General features: G+C 40.0%; 1 protein-coding gene across 1 annotated transcript; it reads right to left on the bottom strand.

Annotated features, from left to right (window-relative positions):
- Positions 1–144: 144 nt before the first annotated feature.
- OGA (O-GlcNAcase) lies at positions 145–22,356 on the bottom strand. Its single transcript, XM_014885955.2, has 16 exons — positions 21,981–22,356; positions 18,361–18,412; positions 17,940–18,037; positions 16,611–16,741; positions 15,773–15,944; positions 14,807–14,905; positions 14,386–14,670; positions 13,716–13,874; positions 11,833–12,443; positions 11,267–11,441; positions 7,729–7,814; positions 6,766–6,870; positions 5,128–5,213; positions 4,042–4,234; positions 3,087–3,246; positions 145–2,419 (listed from the first exon to the last, which is right to left on the bottom strand). The coding sequence occupies exons 1-16, from the start codon at positions 22,165–22,167 to the stop codon at positions 2,283–2,285; spliced, it is 2,736 nt and encodes a 911-aa protein (XP_014741441.1). The 5' UTR covers positions 22,168–22,356; the 3' UTR covers positions 145–2,282.
- Positions 22,357–22,533: the final 177 nt, after the last annotated feature.

The raw sequence follows: 22,533 nt of genomic DNA, 5'->3' as shown, positions 1-22,533 counted from the left end.
GTTAAATTTTGTGGATGTACAACTGCCAACACCGAAACCAGACACAAGTCTCTGACAGCTGATCCCGAGGGCAAACACAGTGTGATGTAATGTACGTTGCAGAACTACTTCTGTTTCTGGACCAGTTCATACACAAAATACACATTTATTTACATTCACTTCTCAATTTTTATTCTATTTCTCGCATGGTCTTCAAATACAGTTTTACAGGTCTTTTTCTGCTACAGATACTGTTGATCTAAAACAGATTAATGAAAGTGGCATTCCAACCTTAATGAAAATTCATAACCATGAAAGATATGTCAACATATCACTTTACAATCCTAGAAGGATGGTATTGGCCTGACATTCCATAGGCTTAGACAATTAACTTCTATAATAATAACAAATTCATAGGAAGAGAAAATGTGGCAACTCCTTAAAAGCCAAGAAATAAGGCCACAAGCATCCTATGCTGTAATGTTATGCATCCAGATAAAATAAGTCTGGTATCCGTGAAGAAACAAAACTCTCCCACCTGGTAAATCAAGGTATCAGCTACTCAACATGCACTCAAAGCTGTATAAAAACTAGTGGCATTCAGCTTGGACTTAATGAAATCCCACAGCACAACCCCATACCTCTCTCTAAAAATGAAATGAACTTGTTTCAACTTAAATACTTCGCTACCGCATTAAAAATCATTCACATTCTGCAAAGAAAAAAAAAAACAAAAACCATCTTGCACGTGACTGCACCAGAAGGCCAAACACAGCATCTCCTTACAGGTTGCAGAGAGCATTACTGCAGTCTTAATGCCATTCATTACAGGTTGCAAATCGACTTCTATGCAGCTGGAGGCTTGTAAGAGTAACCAAGCTTCCTTTGTGCACCACTGGAAAAAACCCCAGGAAAATTTAAACATAAGATATAGACAGCTGATGGCAACAGGTGGAAGAAACAAAGTACTGCAAAGTGCGTACCATTGTCCAATCACCTGTCTGGGACACTGGGACTACTGTGAAATACCATTCCCATTAAATGATCCAACTACCTACCAGGTCCCATACGACACCAGCTCCATCCCATCACCAAGCATGTCCGTCCTGGGTAAAAACATTAAACTCTCGGAACATTTAAAAGTAGATAACCATTTAAATAATGTGTAAAAATGTGCTTATTGTGGCATTTCTTATAGAAAAGTTATTTGATACAAATGTGCAGGACTTGAAGACCCTGATTTAATCAAACTAGTACGAACAGGCTTTGAAACATGGTGACTCTTCCAAGGACAAATCCCAGCTGTGGGCCAGCTCTCTCTCCCTCTCACCATCTTTCATCCATAATCCCATGCGAACATTACCAAAATTAACAGGTTCAGCAAAGCATCCTGTGAATTGCTGTTTCAGTCCCAGGAGAATGATACCCTCAAGCAGTGACAAACTGCTATCTGAAGGAAGGGTCAGTTGGGATCTGCTCCCCTTTCCCAAGATGGTTAGTTCCTAGCCCTGGATATGAGGCACAGTAAGAAAGGTCAGTGCTGAGGACAGACTGGTTCTCGATTGTGGTTTTAGATTTTTCAAAAGTGCCATCTTGGACCTACACAATTTCACTTTCAAAAAAAAAAAAGTTACAAAAACCAGTAAACAAAAAGTTAGTCAGCATACAGCTAAGTTTATATACACTGAGATTTACAAGTTTGTCATTGAGTGACTTCTGCCACAGACACTGCACATTTGTCCCTAACAAAACACAAAGCTTGAACCAATGGTCGTTAGAAGTGACAACGGGTCATTGCTTTATCAACAAGCGCAAAGGTAGTAGAAAACAGAATTGTAACTACTTATCTTTAAAAATGCTGATTGAAACAAGCAATCCCTCCCATTTCTGCAACTTCCAACTGCACATTCTGCTCTATGACACAGAAAAAAAACCTGCATTTTTATAGGCATTCTGCCAGAGGCCAATTTTCTGTTGACACTTGAATGCAGAGAACTGTCGTCAACCACAGCACTGATTGAGAGGGATTCCTCTGAGAAGCTATAGCCCATGCAAGATTCCTTGGCACTTCACACAGGACCAGGAGAGGACAAGGTTTCTCTTTGTTATAACAATGTTTTCAGCAGCATTATCCCCTTCCAACAAATTACAGTCTGAATGTGTGATGGGTGATTTTCGCATAGCCCCTTTTAGCAAGCTGACTTATTGCTGGCTTTGTGCAGTTAGACCATATGAAGATCCCCACCACTACCTGCCCAGCTGTTATGGGTCTACAGTACTGGAACAGTTGGCTCTCAAGCACTTCAAAGGCTTCTTCCAAGGATAACAACATCCTTTGGAAATCCTTCCATTTTAGCAATTTCAAAACAACCCAGCTTGCTGTAAAATTCCAAGATTCTTTTATCATCTGGTCTCACTTCACAAAAAGCCCCACGGGAGCCTGAAGAAGAAAGAAAAGAAATAAAATACTGTAGGAGAAGAGTTACTGTAAAAAGCATAGACATAAAATATTCCTAAAGTTCCCACCTATTTTAGCAGGTAAATCAGTGAACTAATTCCACATGGAGCATAGTGCCCAAGAGTCCAGATTCATGGCAGCACAACTGACCATCCCCTAACAGGACTGCACACTGCAGGCATCCATCAGTCTGAACTAACCCTCTGCACACCTTCCACTGTACACAAAAATATCTGATGTTGGCTCCAAAAACAGCATTGCAAGAGGGCACCAAGTGGCACAAAGGAACTGAGAGTGCAGTCAAGGCAGGCAGCCAAGCACTTCCCATACTGAAGGTTTGGTAATTACTCACCACTGCACACAGCCAAACTTCAAAAAAAGCATCATTACCAATGCCAGCAGGGAAAATATAGACTTTTGTGCAGTGTTCAAGATGTAAAGATGTGTGCTCTCAGTGCTAAATTGCTCCCTCAGTTCTGTCTAATTTGCAGGATAATGGCTAAAATGAAAAGCACCCTTTTTAAAGGAAGCAGAAGTTAGCTGTTCAAAAGCTTTTGTAATCATTTACCCAAATCTTCCAAAATTTGCATTGCACCCTAGAAATGACATGTAGCTTGGAAACAAGGAATTCTAAGTGCAAGAAACTTACCATTAGCCTTTAGAGAAGAGAGCAGGCAGGCCATCATACTTTTGGCCACACTGGGATCTGTCACTTTTTTGTGGATATCAATCTTTATCAAAGATGGGAAGTTAGCAAGGAACGATTCTGGCAATACTTCTTGTTCTTCATGGAAACTTAGCATTATTTTCTGAAAATATGGGAAACAGGTATTTAATAATTCTCCAGATTTTCACTTTCATTCATCTTTACCAGGGGAGACTGCTTTGCTCATGGAGTGTAAGTCCAAACCAGCAGGCTTTTCAGCTACACCTCTGATGGCCACTCAGTTTCTCATCTGCTGATTGCTGTCTGTACTCTAGACAAAAAAAAACTGGCTAGAAAAGCCTCTCAAGACCATCAAAGGAGGCATGCAAAGCTCCTTCTCAGTGACCCATGCTTCAAGTCAAAGAAAACATAAGCCAACACATAACCAGTAGTTTGCACACAGATAATCTTGTTTCTTTGCCTTTTTAATGGGCAGTTTTAGGCTGCTTTGACCATTTACAGCTGTCACACTCTACAAATAGCTCATAGATTTTCACACCAAAAACAAGTGCTCTTGAATTTGTTTTCAGTACTGAAAATGATGTGTGACTTTCAGTGCTCTACCTGCAGCATGGGGAAACTAGTACTGCGTTTTGCAGTAGAACAGAGCAGGAGCAATACTTTATTTTCAAAACGTCATTTTCTCTAGATGAAGGTGCTTTACATTTACTGCATTGATTATTACTAAAGTACATCTCATGAGTATATTACAGCACATAGCTGTATCTGACTGGCAATGAAAAATTTTACTGTCTCCTTCTGATACATCAGATGCTTTAATACGTGCTCAAAGTCTTCAGAAAGGTGCAAAAACCGAATTTCATGTGAGCTCAAAAAAACAAAGACCCACTTTGGAAAGACTTCAGCATGCAGTTCTGATCTCACAGGTTATACCAACCTCTGCCTCAGACAGCTCCTTGTCACTATTTGGTTTAGTATATTTTTCTTGCATGAAAGGGATCCAAGACATTTTGCATTTCTTAATGAAGGGAGTTACATCAACTGTTCCCAAAGCATAACCACATATGCCATCCTCATCTTCTAAGACAAAACAGTAATCCAGGCTGAGGGTGAGCAGACCTCCAACCAACCTGCAGGAAAAAAAAGGGCAAGTTCAGTCAAAAGAAGGTCAGTTTGACCAAGTATGCCCTTCAGGTACTACGGAGGAGACTCCAGGGTCAACCAAAGAAGTGAGTCCTCCAGTCATGGAATTAGTTCCAACAAAGCACTAATTGACTGATCAGCTGTCAAAACTCAGCTATAAGTAACATCTGCACCTCAGGATTCCAGTTTAATTCCATATACACTGCTCTTCACCTTTTGCTCTTAGTTGCTCTACTGCCATTATTTCCTTGCTTTCATAATTTCCTTTTGGTATTGTTTGATACCAGTTACACATCCTTTCTTATCTGCCTTCCTGTCACTTAGAGCATACTCTACAAAGTTCTATCTAAAGTAAACACCTGTGGAAAAAAACCCCACTCAAAGTAGCTGATTTTGCAGCTCAGATTTAATGTCCAATTTTTTTTTTAATTTCATCTATCACTGCTTATCCTTTAAAAAAGTTTGTACATGTACTTCAGAAAAAACTTGAGGCTCTTTTCTGGGAGATAGCACCTCAAAAACCTGTCAATAGGTCTGAAAAAAATATCAGAGGGTAACTACTGACTATGGACACTCTCATGATATACTTTTACAAAATCTGAACTAAGATACTATGATGCACAAGTTTCATAATACAGAGGTTTCAGCTAAATTTATTTTCTAACAGATTACAACAGGTGACCAGCACATGCGCTAAGACGTAACTATCAACAGTTTTTTAAAGAAACCAAAACATCAGTTTCCTGAGAGTAAATTATTTTATCTATTTCAAATATTCTTTGTACTCTTCCTGCACAATTCTAAAAATTCAAATTAAATACACTCTCAGGACTTCATTGTTCAGAACCACTTCTGCAGGACACTTGTTCCTAATACATACTTGTCTCCAATTAAATCTGGTAAACTATGGAAGGGTTGATCAGCTCCATCAGCATACATTTCTCTGCAGATCTTATATACAGATGCCTAAGAGGAGAAAAGAGATGATTTCAACTTAGTCACATTCAAAAGAGAGTAGGTCATTAACAGCTACACTGTAACCTACTACAGACAGGCACCAGAGGTCAAAACTATCCATCTATACAGAAACAATGGTGTTCCTTCCACCTCTTCCCTGAAAGTAACTCAAAGTCCCCTTCAAAAACATTGCAGTTAAGTTGAATGGCTGGGAAGGAAAGGCTGGAGTCAATCTTGTAACAGCACAAGATTAATTCTGAGGGTTACATATTAAACACTCAGTGAAGATCACCACTATTGCTGCAAAGAACCTTCACAAAACCTCAGATGTTCAAGCACAGTAACTCAACCTCTGCCAAGGATAGACACATCCTGCATGTTAAAAGGCTTTCACCTAACTCTCTTTGAAAGAGCAAATTTGTATCAGTCACATCTTAAATAAGAAACTTCACCTTTTATTTTTCCAACAAAAATGCTTTGCATTTGACGCTTCTCTTTCTTCCTTTAATTAAAAGGTAACTCCGCAGAAGAAACATTGTTTATGGCTGCAAACTTAACTGCAAATCTAATTGCTAAGGTGGTTCAGAAACATCAATTCCATTTTCTACAAAAGAACAAGTCAGCTTAGGTCGAGTCCTGCACCAAAGTTTGGAAAAGGCTGCTTTACTGCTAGTGAGAACAGCATAGGCCAGAGCTGACCTAGAAGTGGCAGGAAAAGGAGTTTTCATGTGTCAGCCTCGTATGTCTGACTGGCTTTAAAGTTAGGACTCGTTTGAAATACTGCAAACTCAACCTAGAAACTCCTGTTTCATCTCAGTGTACCCACCAATGCAAGATTTCAAGCTGCATTATTCCCTACATTGTTTAAACAGCATCCATAAAGAGTTAACTAACTACGGGCTGATGCCTCACTTTCAAGTATTCTCCATGACAAGCTAATAGGAAAAAACTACCCTACAGATCCATTCAGAAAAGGTAAAAAGCATTAATCAATAATGATTAATACATTTTTCCTAATTCTGAAATATCAAACACTCCAAAGCAGATTTGAAAACATTCTTTCAAAATCAGACCAAAAAGCTTCCAACTGTAATGAAAATTATATGAATGGCTGAACCATGATCACATTTTTCAGCTCCATTTTGAGATGCAGTATCAATGCTATACACCAGGTACCACAATAACCACTAAGTGAAACAGGCATACACAGCCACCCTCAAAGGTTAATCCACTGCATGTCTCCCTGCTGCAAGAATTTTACTACCAGCTGCGAACAAATTTAACTTGCCTTTCATAAATAAGGAAGGCACTCAGATTTAAAAGTGGAGGGAGTGGGAGGCTGGGAACCAAGCTGTGGGTGTGCACGTACTGTTGAACAGCATGTTACTGAACCAGAGGCATATCTCTTAACCTCAGCTTTCCTGTGAGCTGGCATTTGTGCCTTGTGCAAGATATCAGGACACCTGCTTCATTAGGGGAAGAGGGGATTCAGCAGCAATCACTGTTAGCACAAAGGAACTGCAGCCTAACAACAAAAGTGACAAGTGTCAAAAGCAGTTACCTCATCTTTAGGGAAGTAGGGTCGTATGGTGTACACTTTGGAAGTGGGTGTTAATGGAGGTGGTTGAAAAAAGAGGTCATTTGCCCCATCAATAGGCAGCAAACGCTGTGAAAACAAAATATTTAATATAACTGGATGAACAACAAAACCCATTACTCTTGGGTGTGCACTGCAGACTCCCAAAATAACATTTGCTACTTGCTACCCCAGAAGAAGGTGGGGTTGGTATGCTTTACAAATGCAAAGACCTTATTTGAATAGAAAATATCCAATTGGTGTTCTAAAATATGCAACTGAAACAGCACATTAAGAGTCTGTTAATCTTAACTGCTTTAAAAAACTTTTTACCAATCATATCTACACTGTCTAAGAACATAGAATGTCAGGAGGAAAGGTTTGGTCTGAAGAGGGTTAACTGGCCAGAGGAGACGCTTTATCCCAAAAGCAATGCGCTGATTCAATTTGCTGCGCGCAGAGCACCTGTGAGGGGGGAAAAGTATAGCGCCTGAAAAATCCATGAACAAATCTGCACATGGTACAAACAGCGATTTAGGAATATTTGCCAATTGAATTCCTCGCAATGAAGTGCACGACAGCATTATTTCGAGAGGAACCAGAATTTGGATGACAACCCCTTTTGCTCATGGAATTCCCATCGGCAGACAAGCGTGCGCGCATTGTGCAATTGCGGGCGCAGGTAAAAATGCTGTGCGACCTGCAAAGAAACAATGTGAAATGTACAACTAAAGCCGCTGCGCTTCGCATGCGCGTGGGACAGGCAGCATCTCCTTGAGAAATTACTGTAGAAAGGGGAGGAAAATTATTTTAAACCAAGCTGTAAGGCTAATGGGCTTTGGACCAGAAAGCCTTCGGCAGACCAATCCTTCCAGACCTCTGATGTGCAACAAAAGGTTTCTCATAAAACAAAGAAAATGTCATTCAGTTGTGAAGTCATATTGATACCTGGAACTCTCCTGCTAGACCACCTCTAAAGGCCCAGGGTTCTTGGTCTCCACTTAAGAACTGTGCTGAAGATTGACTACGACACCCTGTTGAGATCAGATCCAAGCGGAGAATGTTACGAGAAGGGGGATTTCCTGGGTGTCTTACATGTCCAAAAAGCTAACATACACTTGTGGAAAATGCTCTCTAACTGAGCTAGAATCCAGGGCTTGGGGAAGGGGAGGGGCTGTAATAATGTATAATTTATAAAGCTTTTGTCCTTGTGCACTAATTGCGGTATTTCAAATTTTTGATTACCTGTAACAGACAGGTGAGGCAATTCATCTACACACTTCATTCTAGTGCAGAAGGCACAAGAATGGTGCCATGCAGAACTATGTAGACTTCCCACACATTTTGTACACTTTTTTGCATATTTATGTCAGAAACATTCATTTCATCTATGAAAATTTGACATCTTAGAAGCTATGTGCCTCAATAGCTACTACCATAAATTTTAGATCAAATAAATGCCATTATCACAGCCCCTGAAAAAAAAATGGACCTTGCTGAAGTCACATTTTAGTACTGATTGTTTCTAATCTTGTCAGAAAACTAGGACTAACAATATATGCAAACAGTCTGGAACAGATCAGGCAGCCAGGACAGCTGTATGAAACATAATTCTTGCCAGAGACTACATAGATTTACATAATCCAGGCCACCTTCACAATACTGTCGGCACATTAAAATACTAAGTAGTGTTAACTGGAATTAACTCACAATTTAACTAATACACCCTTGGTGGCCACTACTAGCTTTGCTTTTTGCATCTTGATTTTTATTTCCACAAGCATACTGGACACACCAGGGACCCTGCTGCTCCACCAGCAGCAGCAGGCCCGTTGCAGTGCTTAGTGCTTAGCTTTAGCTTGCACTTGCTTTAGAAAAAAAGCTTCCATAGGCTGTTTGATTTTTAACACTGTTCTGCCAGCAAGACACTGCAGCCTTCACCAAGTAACATAAATGACAGCTCTGGAGAGAAAAAAAGCCAACTGGTATCTGGAGTGGAGATCTCAATTACCCGCCTAGTTTTCTGACAAGAGGAGCAGCGCAAATACTCTTTTCCTTTTGTGGACAGCAATCTACCTCCTGTTCAAGTAACAGTCTCAGATCAGTACAGACAAGTATATCGTGCTAGTCAGAGAGTCCCAAAGTGTGCCAAGTTTGACATTTATGCGAGTTTAGGAATATAAGTTAAATACAAACTACCCTAAGTATGGTAAATTTCAGAAACAATCCAAACACCAGAATTGAAATAAAGTTTACTCCCACATTTTAGAATTCTCATGTAAGAAGACATCCTTCCCAAAGAGATTTAGTCAGTAACTTGGAAGACAGTATCTGTCTGTCCTTTGAGACTACAACTTAACTAGCACTTCCAAGTATTACAGTAAAGAGCTGTGTGAATGAAGAGCTGTGTAAATGAAAAACATAGTTAATGCCTTAGTCGCTGCGCAAATGTGACTTCAGTTCATGCCTGTTGTACATCTAATCTATCTGAGCTGCCTCACAGACAAAACCTTTCCATTTTAATTAATTAATGACGACGCGCTGTGAACATCTGGCGCTGTCCATCCAATAGCAGTAGAAACTTGTGCTGAGGATTCTCCCATCTGTACACAATGGGGAAGAAGACAATAGAAGTCATTAGTAATCCATAGTACTGTACAGCCACACTAATTTAAGGGACTGAATGCTAGCTGGACTTTGGAGGAGAGGTGAAGAAGGTGAACATCCAGTGGACCATTGAGCACACCACTGTGAAAACTAACTTGTTTGGATTTGTAATGTACTTGACTTTATATAATGAGATTTAAAGACTTTCACTCTGTATTTACACTAGTGATAAAACATAAGCTGAAGACAAAAATGGCCCCTCTCAGAGAAGCACTGCTAGCATAAGACTATTACACTGTACATGTGAAAAACTCTGAATTTTTCAACTATCTAATACCAGTGCGAGTACTGGAACAGAATAGTGCCAAAGTTAACAGTCTGTGTTTACTGAGTTGGCTTCTACTGTGAACTACTTCAACAATTTCAGCTGAATTGAGTACATAGATAATTCTGAAATGCATTGAGCCCTCGATTTTTCAGAGACTACAAGAACCACTGTTCCCTTTATAGAGCTCTGGCCCATAGCTGCAAGCAGATTAAGTCATCAAGAAGAGAGCATTCTGTCTAGCTAAAGGTCACCATACAGCAAGGACAGTTGGAGGAGTTGTGTTACACTTAAAAATGCACAAACTAAAGCTTTTAAAACAGCATGAGGTTGTTAGAGAAATACTAACATACTACAATGCTGCTGAGTTTTCCTCCTCCACTAGGTTTTCTTCTCTGTGCTTTGCAGAAGACAGTCTTAAAAGCTCTCTTCTTTATCAACTATAGGTTTAGGGATCAGATATTTAATAGGCACAAAACACAGGAATTTGCTGGGCACAGACTAAGTTGATGATTTAACAAGTCTTCTCTGTCCTTGCTTAAATCTATCAGTATTTAAGAATATAATTTGAAGACAATCCAAACACTAGGATTAGACCAAGGTTGTGCAATGGTTAGCCACTGTGAGGTTTGTGACAGCTACAGAAAGTGTGACTTGAGACCATCAGCTTTGCTGTCTGCTGTGTATGTCAAGCAACTCCACAGCATATTCCTTACAGTTGGATTGAAACCTGAAAGTGAAATGAAGTGACTAGAATTACCCAGGCCATGCTGGTGCTCTCTGCCAACTTCGGATCTCCCAAAAATATTTCAGGAAAAAAAAAAACAAAACAAAACCAAAAGAAGTGCCACACATTTAAAAAAAAAAGAAAAAAAAAAAAAAAAAGAAAACAACTCTTTCAAGATCATTTTAAGTCTCAGACTAAATCTGTCCAGAGAGCTCCACAATTTCCACCCATTACCAAAACTAAAATATATATTTTAAAAAAATTTAAAAATCAGCAATTTGGAAAGTGTTTCAAGGAAATTATTTTGCACCAGAATAGCCTTATGCTAAAGCTCGCATGCGCACAGGGGCTGGGAGGATCACCTTCCTCATGGCCAGGCCCATTGAAAGGTCTGTTGAAGACAGCAATAATGTTATCAAGACAGAGCAAACAGCAGATGGCTGACGTGATCACATTTCGTAGTGTCATTTCCAATCATACAGCGGGGCATCTAAGGAGTTACATGGCATAGTCCAGTGTGCATTCAGTCAAGAGTAACTTGAAGTCAACACTTACGTGTCAGATGAGATTCAAGTTTCATTAGCCCAAGAAGAAAATCAACGTCTCCAATCTTAAGCATCCAGCAGACTTCACTTTTAATAGCAAAGCAAACTCACTGCAAGCATTGCTTCAAATAGCAAGACAGGAAAACCTTTAAAACAGGGTCAAACCAGACCCCTGTCCAAGAAAACACATTCGCCTAATACTTCAGTTTTCCCCGTGGGCTAATTAAAAACACACATAAAAAATATGCTATCTGGGATTATAATGGCTCCCAATGCACCTACCTAACCACTGCACAAAAGATTTCACCATTGACATTATACTCTTGATATCCCAGACGTAGGAGTACATGTCATAAAGGATTGTCCTGTTGGCACAATTGGAGAGGCGAGTGAACATGCCCATCACCAAGCTGCACATCTCTTCAAACTTGGCTGCTCGGTTACGCCATTCTTCTATCTATGAAAAAGATCCACAAGATCAAACACAGGCTCCCAGAGAGGAGAGATACTCTAAATATGGAGGAAGACTATGCCTTTCATTACTTCATTTTACCAAGATGGACTACCACACCACACATGACTCACAGATATTCTCTACGGCTGTTAGAAGTGAGGCCAGTACAGCAAAAACTGCTCAAATGCAGATACCAGACTGCCTTCATAGCTACGTGGCACTACAGGGCTTAAACTAGTTGATTCCACTGGAAGAATGAAAATTACTGTGACCTATGGTTCATTATATACTATCCTTCAGGTCCTACAAAGTAGAACATCAGTCTTTATTACAGACAACAAATAAATTGCTTGTGAGTTTGACATAAAAGAAGAGAAACAGGATTTGCACTCACTTTTTCAGCATCCTTTCCTTTGCAATTAACGCTGACAACACTGCTATTAGCTCTGAGCCACTGGAATTCCCTCAGCATCTGTGCACCTTTAGGTCCATGTTCATAAGGAAGGTAAAACAAGTCAGCAAGAAGCTGTAGGTCCTCTAAAGTCACTGGCTCTACTGTATAAAGAGGCTTTTCATTTGGCCCAGGCACAAAATGTTCTTTGTTAATTTGCTCATCAGTCTGCATAGGTGCAATGTCACTACCAGAGTCTTCCTGCATAGACATCTCTGGAGACTTTGACTCAACTATACTCTCCTTATCCGTATCCATTGGCTTCAGCTCCTCTGCCATCTTGGCTTCAGCAATATCTGTCAGTATCTGGTTTGCATTCTTGTCTGCATCATCTTGTTTTTCCACCACCATGTCCATTGGTTCCTCATCAGATTGCTTCTTCTCCTCTTCCTTGGCCAAGGCAGGTGAGTCACTGCTCAGTGCTGCACCCTGGCTCATGATGGGCTCCTGGTACACTGTGGTAACCACTGTTGCTGCATTTAAAGAGGATGGTGCCACCAGTGGCCCTACATCCCCCACAGAGGTTTTAGCACCACTGTGGGCCACTTGTCTACCTGAGAATAAGAAGAAACAAGTTTAGTTTTCAGTATCTGTCAACTAACATTCAAATCAGCAACTCCTGCAAATGATGGATGATTTTGTCACCACAGCATCCCATCAGCACAGCTTCCTTTTGGTACTTTGCCTGTTCACTTCTGTCAATGCAATTCTAACTACTGACTTTGAGTTTAGCAAGTTTCCTTTTCCCATAACTGGTAAGCAAAGATAGGATGAAGAAAAAGTTAGGAAAATTATTTATGTGCTGCCAGCAGCATTTTTAACTATGGCATCAGAATGAAAAGCTCTCAAAGTAACTAGTTTTCCCTCTGCATCAACTGACTGGTAAAGTTGCATTTGAATATAAAGGACAGTTCAAAATAAAAGCTTAATATGATAAGCTGATGCTTAAATATTTCAAATTCAAAACTGTCATTAACTTGGGGAAAACTGAGACCTTCAAAGCCTCACCAGATAAAATCTTGGACAACCTACTCTAACTCACTCTCCCTGACCAAGACTGTTAGACTCAAGATAGATCTCAAGAAGTCCCTCCCAACTTAAACTATACTGTGAAAATGGAGGAAGACTGACACCTTAATTACTACTCCTCACCCAGTGTTTCTGCTGCAGTTGAGTTTCAGAAAGCAGTTCAAAAAGCATAAATGCACCAGAGCAGTTAGGAGAACAGGCTCCTCCATTCCATCAACAGAAAGATGCTCTGATCACCTGAAACCCACAGTAGAGAAAAACACATTCTCCCTCATATCCCAAGCTCCCACTGGTACACAAAAGGTAAACAGTGCTGGAAGGAACTCAGCTGGTTTATGCAGATAAACTCAGGAAAGTAAAATTATCTTAAAACAACTGGAAGAACATGGAGTCTTCAGGACCAGAACTAGTTTTTACTCGTTTTTGTTACAATGTAACATTAACTCAAAAAAAACCCCAAAAAACCACTGTACTTCCTATTTCCTCAGGTTCCACTGAAGTCTAGTAAGAATTGGGACTAGCAAGATCCAGACCCTTTCCTGCCTTCTATCAGAAGTACCAAAGGATAATACATCAAGATGGCTTCCGTTGATCAGTCAGAGCATTAGAAGCACACCTCAGAACATCAAGCACTCTTACTTTTCAATTAAGGCTCCCCAATTACAAAGGCAGAAAATATTTCCAGCTGAAGTGTATGAATTGCCAGGATCTGTAAATTATCTTTAATCTAAACACAAATACTGAACATCTAACACCATTTTTCTACCAGCCCCAGAATTATACCAAATCATACTCACTGCTGTATTGCTGAGGTACTCCAAATTCCTGTAACCATTCTGTTAAGGCCAACTTCAGGGCCATCTGTGGGCTGTAGAGAACATCTGTTTCAATATCTTCATCACTGCCCTCATTTTCCAATTTAATCTGGATTGAAACTGTGCTGTCTTCAGTATCAGCTACAGAGAGAAATTTTAAAAAGTTATCAGAGTAGTTTAGTCTAAAATAGATGTCAGACAAGGCATTCAGTAACTCAGAGGCTTACTTCACAAAAAGGATAAGTTACTAGATTCTAATTAGGAAAAAATGGAAAATTATGGTCACCACCGATATCAACACTGAAACCAGACATCCTGGCATTCAGGGTGTCTTCAGATCTGAACTGCTTCTATTCCAATGAGATCATGTCCATGGATACATTTCAAATTTGGGCACTAAACTTGCTTTCCGAGAGTGTTAATTACATAACCACAGAAACCTCTCAAGACTAAGAAATTCTTTGATATGCCCCAGGAAGTCAGTAAAGCAAGATCATTATTTTTCGGACAACTGCCATTCACTTATGGAACAAAAAGGGCTAGGTGATCATAAGAAAAAGTTGGTGAGGAAGAGAAAGTCATTAAAAACACCAATAATTGGTATGATTTATATGGTTAAGCATAGATGCAGCAAACAGTCATGCATACTTACTCATCACCACATCTTTTCTCACTCCATTCATGTTAGACTTGTACCAGGTCGCGAGTGTGTGAATGGCAACATAATTGGCTTCAAATTCACAGTTTGGATTGGTCAGAACTCCCTTTAGTCGAGGGATGAGCTCAGTTGACCGACCCTTGTAAGGCCCAAGAAAAAGCCTCTTCTGATCATAATCATTAGCATGAATGTTATCCCAGATAACTGGTGCTCTCCTGATGATCTTAGAAACTTCTTCAATGGATTCTACCGGAATGTCTTTGGATACAACTTTCGGACCTAAGCAGGAAATAGGATAATCAGAGGCCTTTGCATATTTGAACATTCAACCTCCAAGTATTTGGACAGTTTGTTTTACTAAATACTTACGAGAAAAACACCAACAAAATAAAATAAATAAACCATCAATCTTTACCTGTCCATAACACTTCAATTCCAGGGAGCAGTTTTTCTCCTACAGTCCGTAAATATGGTGACTGGGCAACATTTGGATAACAGAAAGTTCCACAGTACTCTGCACAGGAAAAGAGAATGTCACTGTTACTAGAAGGATGCACACATGTGACAAGATATCCAATTGTCCCACAAATACATTGAGAGAATACCACCCTTGGAAATGAAAAACATTGATAAAATTAATCAAATAAGGTCCAAAAGTCTGAAGTATAAATAAGAAGGACATTATGAATGACATTTAGCATAAATATCAGAAATGAATGGTAGAGAATTACTTTCAATTACTCAAATGTCAAAACTAGGAAAAAAACTAATCAAGTCCATAAATGCAAGGCCACATTACAGCAGATAGCTGTAATGAAAAAACACCAAGTCTCATTACAAAGTGCAAATACCTAAACATTTTAACACTGGAACACGTCTCTAAAGTTAAGGTCTGCAACAGAATCACTATACTACAGCGTAAGAGGATAAACTAAAAATAATTTTTGATAAAAAAGCAACTTGGTGACTAGTGAAGTGAGCAATCTTATTAAAAATAGGAACCAGTGACAGCCATAAGCACAGACTACCTCCACTTTAAAAAAATTCTTAGAAACTAACAATACACTAATTCAAGAAGCAAAGATTTCAGTTCAAGTTAGGAAAAAATAAATTTTCCTTTAGCCTAATTCTCAGTTCAAACTCCTTGAACTGTTCTATCAAGCTGCCTTATTTGCTTGGTATTGAGCCTTTCAGAGATTTATGAATTTGGAAAAATCTTTGCATACATCTGAACAATCAAACTTTTCTTTGTAAGTCAATTTCTTCAATCAAGCCCAAAATACTCCTTAGGGCAGTTCTTAAATGCTAAACCAGCTTTTCAAACAGTAAGATAACAGTCCCCATCCTTTAAGGCTGAACAAAACTAATCCGCTTGTTTTACCTGTAGGACAGAAAAGGAATGTGTCTGGTTCTCCTAGATATTGATAAATTTCATTTGTGATTGAGACTTGAGCATGAGCAAAAGAACTGAAAACTTCTTTGTCTGCTGCACACATGTTGTGATCGATATCATCAAACAGCAGTGCAAAAGATCTGCAGCCAAACTGAGAAACCTAATACAAGAGACAAGAGCAAAATGTTTAATTTGTTAAATTATTGCTACTTCTTTAAATAGAACTGTAGGATTTTTAAATCTAATCTACCTTAGAGACAGCTATAGGAAAGGGGATATAGTGAAGGCAAGACAGACTTTGGTTTCTATTCACAATGAATGCCTGTCTCTGACCCATAGCTCTGCTTCTCTCAAAGATTAGACCTTTAAAGATCTGCAATCTGTTCCAGTTTTAACCATCCAAAGCTGATCTCACAGGATGGACAGCTTGGAAAAAAGCTAATTCTGCAACAGCTCTTGGACAAAGGAGAGGAGTCAGGAGAACAAAGAAGATGTGCATGTCAGGTCTGTGAAGGCATTTGTTGTGGGCTAGAGTTCTTGCTTCAGCAGTGCATCTTGGCTTCAAGATTAGGAAATACTCTGAAGACAAAAATAGCCTTCAGCATCCAATACAAGATGAGAATTTTTTTTTTTTAAATCAAAGTTATCACTGGCTACTTCTGCAATGAAACTTGAACACATCCATCAGAATCATTCAGAGACACCCAAACTAACACCAGTGCTGAAAAGATTCAAGAAGCTGGTAAAAAGCTGCAAGAGTGAGCAGGGAATTGGAGCTTCCAAATCAAGCAGCACTGGAACTGTGCTAAATTTGCGACATCCTTACCTGGTCCAGCTTACGTTTCAATGTGGATACCTCTTTAGGATTGGAGAAAGTGATGTCAAGTCCAGGTGAGATTGCATAGATGAATTCTATTTCATGTTCTCGTGCAGCTGATATTAGAGTCATTAATTGCTCTGGAAATTAAATTAAAATATTTCAGAAGGACTCGACAATCTTAAAAAATTCTCAGGCATCATTTGTTGTATATTGTAAAGTGCAGATACTGCTTCTATCATAATTAGAAAAAAAATTGCTGGTATTTCTTGAAACTAACACAGTAAAGAGCACCAAATTATTTGGAAGATTTTTCAGCAATTATGCCAAAAAGGAATACACCAACTGTCTATGTATTCTCCTTTTCCATGTTAAAAGTTTTATAAATACTTTTAGAATTTTCTTTATCTCAGTGCTGTGAGACAAATATGGATATAGTCTGTTTCCACAGAACATACATCAGCAGTTCTAGAATTATTACTAACTTTTTCCAAACATACTAACAATTTATTGTAGTAATATCACCCCATGTGACAGTGGTTCACACAGTGCTCATGACTGAAGCTTGGGCACATGAAAAAGTGGGGTTTAACATCACTGTGCAGAAGTAGTTGCCTTAAGAAAAAAAACTTGCAATTGAATCTTTCATAGAAAGAATAATTATTTTTACCATATTTAACAATATTTGCTGTTATTAGATATTACCTTGCAGTATCCTTTAGATTATTTTTCTACATTGACTCCAAGAGGGATTTAATTTCAAGAGAGTATAATTTTTCCCCTCACCCAAGGAAAACTATAATACCCTCAGTCTAATAAAGTATCATAAATCCTATAAATGCCAGAGCATGATAAAACAACCCACACTAGCGTGAACAGATCTTTTATGTTCTGACTAACTGGTCAAGAGCTGTTTTTCTAACAGGTACTATTTTCATTGAGACAAGGACTTAATGAATCACAAAAAAGGACATGCTATTTGCTCAACAATCTTTTTTTCATTTTCTAAAGCAAAAAATTTCTACTTCAAAATACGGCCCAGATGTTCAAGAGCCAGAGGAATAAATCTAAGCAACCTTCCTTGTGACAAAAAAATCAATCTTGTAAGACAAAGCCTTAAAAGCAGTTTCAGAAATCATCTGCAGTTATAGTAAAAAGAAGTAAATCCATGCTTGTTTCAAAGCTCCAATAAACACACCTGCAGGGTATTAAAAAGAGGTTTTCAGTCACCTTTGGGAATGGCTACTGTGATTAAACACACAGAAGTATACATAGCAATAACTAATTCATTCAAAAATCTACTTATAGAAAACACAGAGGAGAAATAAAGGCAATTACCCGCTTCCTCCACAGAGTACATTTCTCGCCAAAACATCCTATGCTTGTAGTCATCCTTTGGAGCATACAGGTATGTATTCAGCCCCCACTTCTGAAGCCTAAAAACACAGGAAAAAAGCCTTCAAATAGCCTACAAATTCAGGAATTCTGTGTTTTACCTCATGTCATTCTTTTACTTGACCTGATCTTTTTTTCTTCACTGAACATTGTGTTATATTATTAAACACAATAACTTTAAGCACAAATTATATTGGACAAATATGTTATATGCAAGATGAAAAGGTGAATACAAATCCACAATAGTATAGATATGAGGCAGAAAGTTGCTCTAGGTTAGAACAATAATTCTTTCCAGACTTAAGTGGAAGTTTATGATTACATTGCAATGGAATGTGCTGCACTAAGAGGAAACATGACTTGCCTTCTAAAAAGTTCTTTCCTCTGCTCCATCACCCAAGGTCTTCCATAAAATCCTATGGGCAACAAGATTAGAATTATCCAGTTAGATTACGCCTTCTTCATGAAACTTTGTATTACAACCCACCATTTTCTTCCTATTTTGCTACATTTGTCAAAAAGCTTCTCAAAACAGAAAAGGAAAAAAAATAGTTAGCATGAGGAAAGTGTAATAACCCAAACTGATCTAAATTTGAAATGCAATTATAACTTGTTTTATTTCTTATGATCTAAGGTCTTACAATTTTGGCCACTGAAGTAATTAATTTTCAGAATACAAGCTGTGTTCCAAAGCATATGTCCTTGACAAGTCAAGTCAGCATCATTAGAGCAGCAGATTGAGCAGTTATAACCTAATTAAATTACCACTCCAGACACTTACAAAATAGATTTGATTTTAAGGTGAACACTAAAGACACTTGAAAATATTTACCAGCTCAAAAATGCTTAACTGGTGGTACAGACTAGGATTTATATACACAGAATATATACATACATACTGGAGAAGATGATGTGTAATTAAAAAAAACGTGCAAGTGAGTCAAACAAAATGCTTAGGATTTAATTTCTTTTATTCTGTTTAATAGGCTCTTTGTCAAAATTAAGATGCAAACTGATATCCTACTTTACCATTTCCACATTTTACAAGCTAATATTATGTCTGTGAGTAATCATATATAAAAACATCTACCCAAGTGATTTTAGAGTAGACTGTATTGAAAGTCATACAATTCCATGGAAATTGCAACTGCTTCTGGCTTTAAATATTATCTTTCCATTCTAGAAACATAACATTTAAAAAAGGACTCTCAATACCCTCTTAGTCAAGCCAACTCATTTACACCTATGTGCAAACAGCTCAACCACAAGTGGGCACTTCAAAACAAAGCTTCAGCTTGCAGTCCATGCAAAAACCAGAGACTAAAATAACATGAAATTTAATAAGCTCTTATTTTCAAACGGCATGGCCACTCTGTGATGAATGATACTACTAATACACAAAGCTCACAAGTCCCCAGTTCAAAGGGTAAACAGTATCTTCGTTTCCAAAGCTACTCACCCTTGTAAATCTGTATATATTCAGTCTCACTGAGGTCATAACCATCCTTCTACCTTCCAAACCTCCAAACTGATTCAACTGAAGCCATTTTTTATGTATTGTCTATCAGTTACACGTTAAGTGTACAATGCTCTTGTAAGAAGCTTAAAGCAAGAAGCTCAAGTTTTAAGTATTATTCTCTGAGAGTGATGTCAAACTGCCTGGCACCACAACGTGGCAAAACTGAGCAACTACTTCACCTCACAACTGCCCAGTGCAACAAGGAACAACAAGAGAGAGCTGAGAGGCCTGGAAAACTCACAGTTTACTTCACCCAGAACGAATTTCTTATTTTCACTATAGTTTCCTAACTCTGATGCTACCCTGAGGAAGCTCAGGAACTTACAAGAGAAGTTAAATCCTGTGAAACCTAATGAATATCCCCCTATGCCTCATAACTCATTCACAACACTTTTATTTTACTTATGATACTACTGTTTCAGACCGACAAGCCTAAAGCAGAGCACGACTTACTACAAAATAATTTAAAACAAAATCAGTTACCAAAAACTAATTAAATAAGGCTGAACAGAACTGGCTAATCTGCAGCAATACTTTTCCATCTGTCACCACATTTCTTAATTTACTACTGTCGTCATCTGATTACAATTCTTGCATCTTTCTGTCCAACTTAAAAAAAAAAAAAAAAATCAACCTAGTTTTGTATTACTCCCTCAGGTATGTCAGGTTAATACAAAGTCAACAGATCATGCCAAAATACCTCATCCCATTACCATGCTCTCCATCACTAAAAGTCAGGACATCCTAGAGGCAGTGCACCAAAGCTTTGCATTCAGCAATCTCTTAGACCTTATTACTCTGCAAAACAGTGAATTTGATAAGAGGCATATGCTCTTCACATTCTTAGAGTGCACAGTCAGTATTTGGCTAATTGCCCTCTGCCTTTTCTACCAAAGATCCAAATTCTCCATCTCAGCGCTCTAATCTCATTACATCTTAGTCTGTGTTAACCACTACTCTGTTTTAGCATTTATCTACACTACTGAAGTTAATTCCTGTTTTTCTCTTAAATCTATAATTTCCTTGAGTCACTAATAAGACATGTTTTCACTCACTACCGTTTACCTCATTCACCACAAGTTTGATTTTCTGTTTGTGGTGGGTTTTTGTTAGCTTTTTTTTTTTTTTTTAACACTCCCCTCTTCCTTTTTTCCCATACACATATTATTGTTAGACTGGTAACGCCTAACCAGTGTTTGATGCTTTCATTGGGCAGAGGACATTTTCGTGCTTTGTTTTGTGCACAGTACAGTCAAGAACACCTGCAACAAAATATATGCTGAGGCAACCAACAATGTAACTAACATGACAAGAAAAATTATTATGGTATTCTCAGTGGTTCTGATAGAAACCTGGATGAACAAGTCATGTTCCAGGTGTATCAGCAGGAACATGAGAAAACATGTTGTTACAATCTGTATTTCTCCTCACTGTTAAGCATCTCCAAAGCCTTCAATTTGGCATCTACCTTCACAGAATTAAGTATATTAGCAAAAGAAAGGCATTTTTCTCCACTGATTGTATTTAAGCCCTACCAATTCACCTCTCACAGTCATATTTACAGAAGCCAAATTATTTTTTTTAAGACACGAACAGAAAACAGTCTGCAAAGCAAAGCAGTTACTGACTCTGATAAACTGCCTGTTTCCCTCTCCATTTCATCTGCTAATCATTTTGTTTTCCTACTAGAAAATCATTATCGGTACAGAAATATTAAGAGATCACGGGAAAGAAACAAGTTTCCCCCAACTGTTACATTGGGAATAAACCATTTCTCCCGCTGACTTTCAACCACCTACTTTAGCTGACCTGTCGGAAACACATTACTGAGAACTGCATGAAGCTCCTTTATTCTGCAGCTTCAACAAGAATTTAAACCTTTTAATGGTGCAACTACGCTAAAAGACAGAGGACTGTGCTTTAATCAAAATGATAAGCTGTAACACTTTAGAAAGCAAGGTGTATTTAATATTAATTACTGAGCAGATGTCTACAGAATCATCTGCTCCCTACTCAGGACTAAATGTGAGCCTCTGGAGCGCAGGGAAGAGCACGCACAGCCGAAATAATCGCGCGGTAGCTATGCTCTCTCCTACTTCCCCCTTTAGACACGTACGAGCAGGCGAGCCCCAGCACTGCCTCAGCCCCTCTGAGGAATCATGGGCGTGCTGGGTGCCAGGCCTGCCCTCGCCCCGCCGCACAGCTGCCATCAAAGGGCGCTCCCCGCTCCAGCACGAGCCCCGGGGGCAGAAGCCCCGCCCGGGAGCCGCGGCTCCTCCCCACACTGGCGGAGTCCCGGCCAAGAACCGCACACCGCCTCCCCGCCGAGCGGGCTCCTCCGGGCGGGGGAGGAGACGGCAAAGCAAAGCCAGCTGGGACCCACCCCCGGTCTCCCGCGGATACCGAACCCCCCATTCTCCCGCACCCCCTGCCTCCCACGGGAGACTCCCTCTGAAAACTCTCACCTTCGACGACTCCGCACAGGAAGCGGCGGGAGCCCAGCGCGGTCTCCGTCTCGGTGTCCGTTTCCTCACCCCCCGGGACCGGCCCTGCCGTGGCGCCAGGCGGCTCTAAGGGGGCGCCGGGCACCCCGGCCGGGTTGGGACTGCCCTGGGGCTCCTCCAGCGCCGCCTGCCCCTCCTTCTGCACCATCCTGCCGCCCGCCGCCAGCGCCGCCGCTCGCTGGGCCGGGCCGAGCCGAGCCTGGTCCCTGCCGTCCCCGCTCCGCAGCCCCTTTGTCTCCGTCGCTCCGGGGCCGCCGCCGCTTCCTGTTTACGGGGCGCTGCGCCTGCGCGGGGAACCGGCCCCAACTGGTCCGCGCCGCTCCGCCCGCAGCCGCCCCGCTCCGAGGGACCGCCGCGGGGGCAGGGGAAGCGTCTGCCTCGGCGGGAAGAGCGCGAGGGACACGGACGGCCGGGACCGCGCCGGTGGAACGGGAACAACGGGCTGGGGCGCGGGAGGCTCCTCAGGGAATGAGGCGGGCGGGCGGTGCGCGCGAGCTGCGCAGGCGCGGGGAGG

The sequence above is a fragment of the Sturnus vulgaris genome, chromosome 8 (assembly GCF_052056855.1).
Source record: "Sturnus vulgaris isolate bStuVul1 chromosome 8, bStuVul1.hap1, whole genome shotgun sequence".
Classification (NCBI taxonomy): Eukaryota; Metazoa; Chordata; class Aves; order Passeriformes; family Sturnidae; genus Sturnus; species Sturnus vulgaris.
This window is presented reverse-complemented; position numbering and strand designations above follow the sequence as displayed.

What these genes read in the sequence shown, in the direction of transcription:
- OGA (XM_014885955.2), bottom strand. Translation starts at nt 22,167, where the DNA reads ATGGTGCAGAAGGAGGGGCAGGCGGCGCTGGAGGAGCCCCAGGGCAGT. An exon ending in CCTGTGCGGAGTCGTCGAAG is followed by an intron (nt 18,413 to 21,980) that starts GTGAGAGTTTTC and finishes TGTTGCCCATAG; the next exon opens with GATTTTATGGAAGACCTTGG. An exon ending in ATTCCTTTTCTGTCCTACAG is followed by an intron (nt 14,906 to 15,772) that starts GTAAAACAAGCG and finishes TTTCCTGTGCAG; the next exon opens with AGTACTGTGGAACTTTCTGT.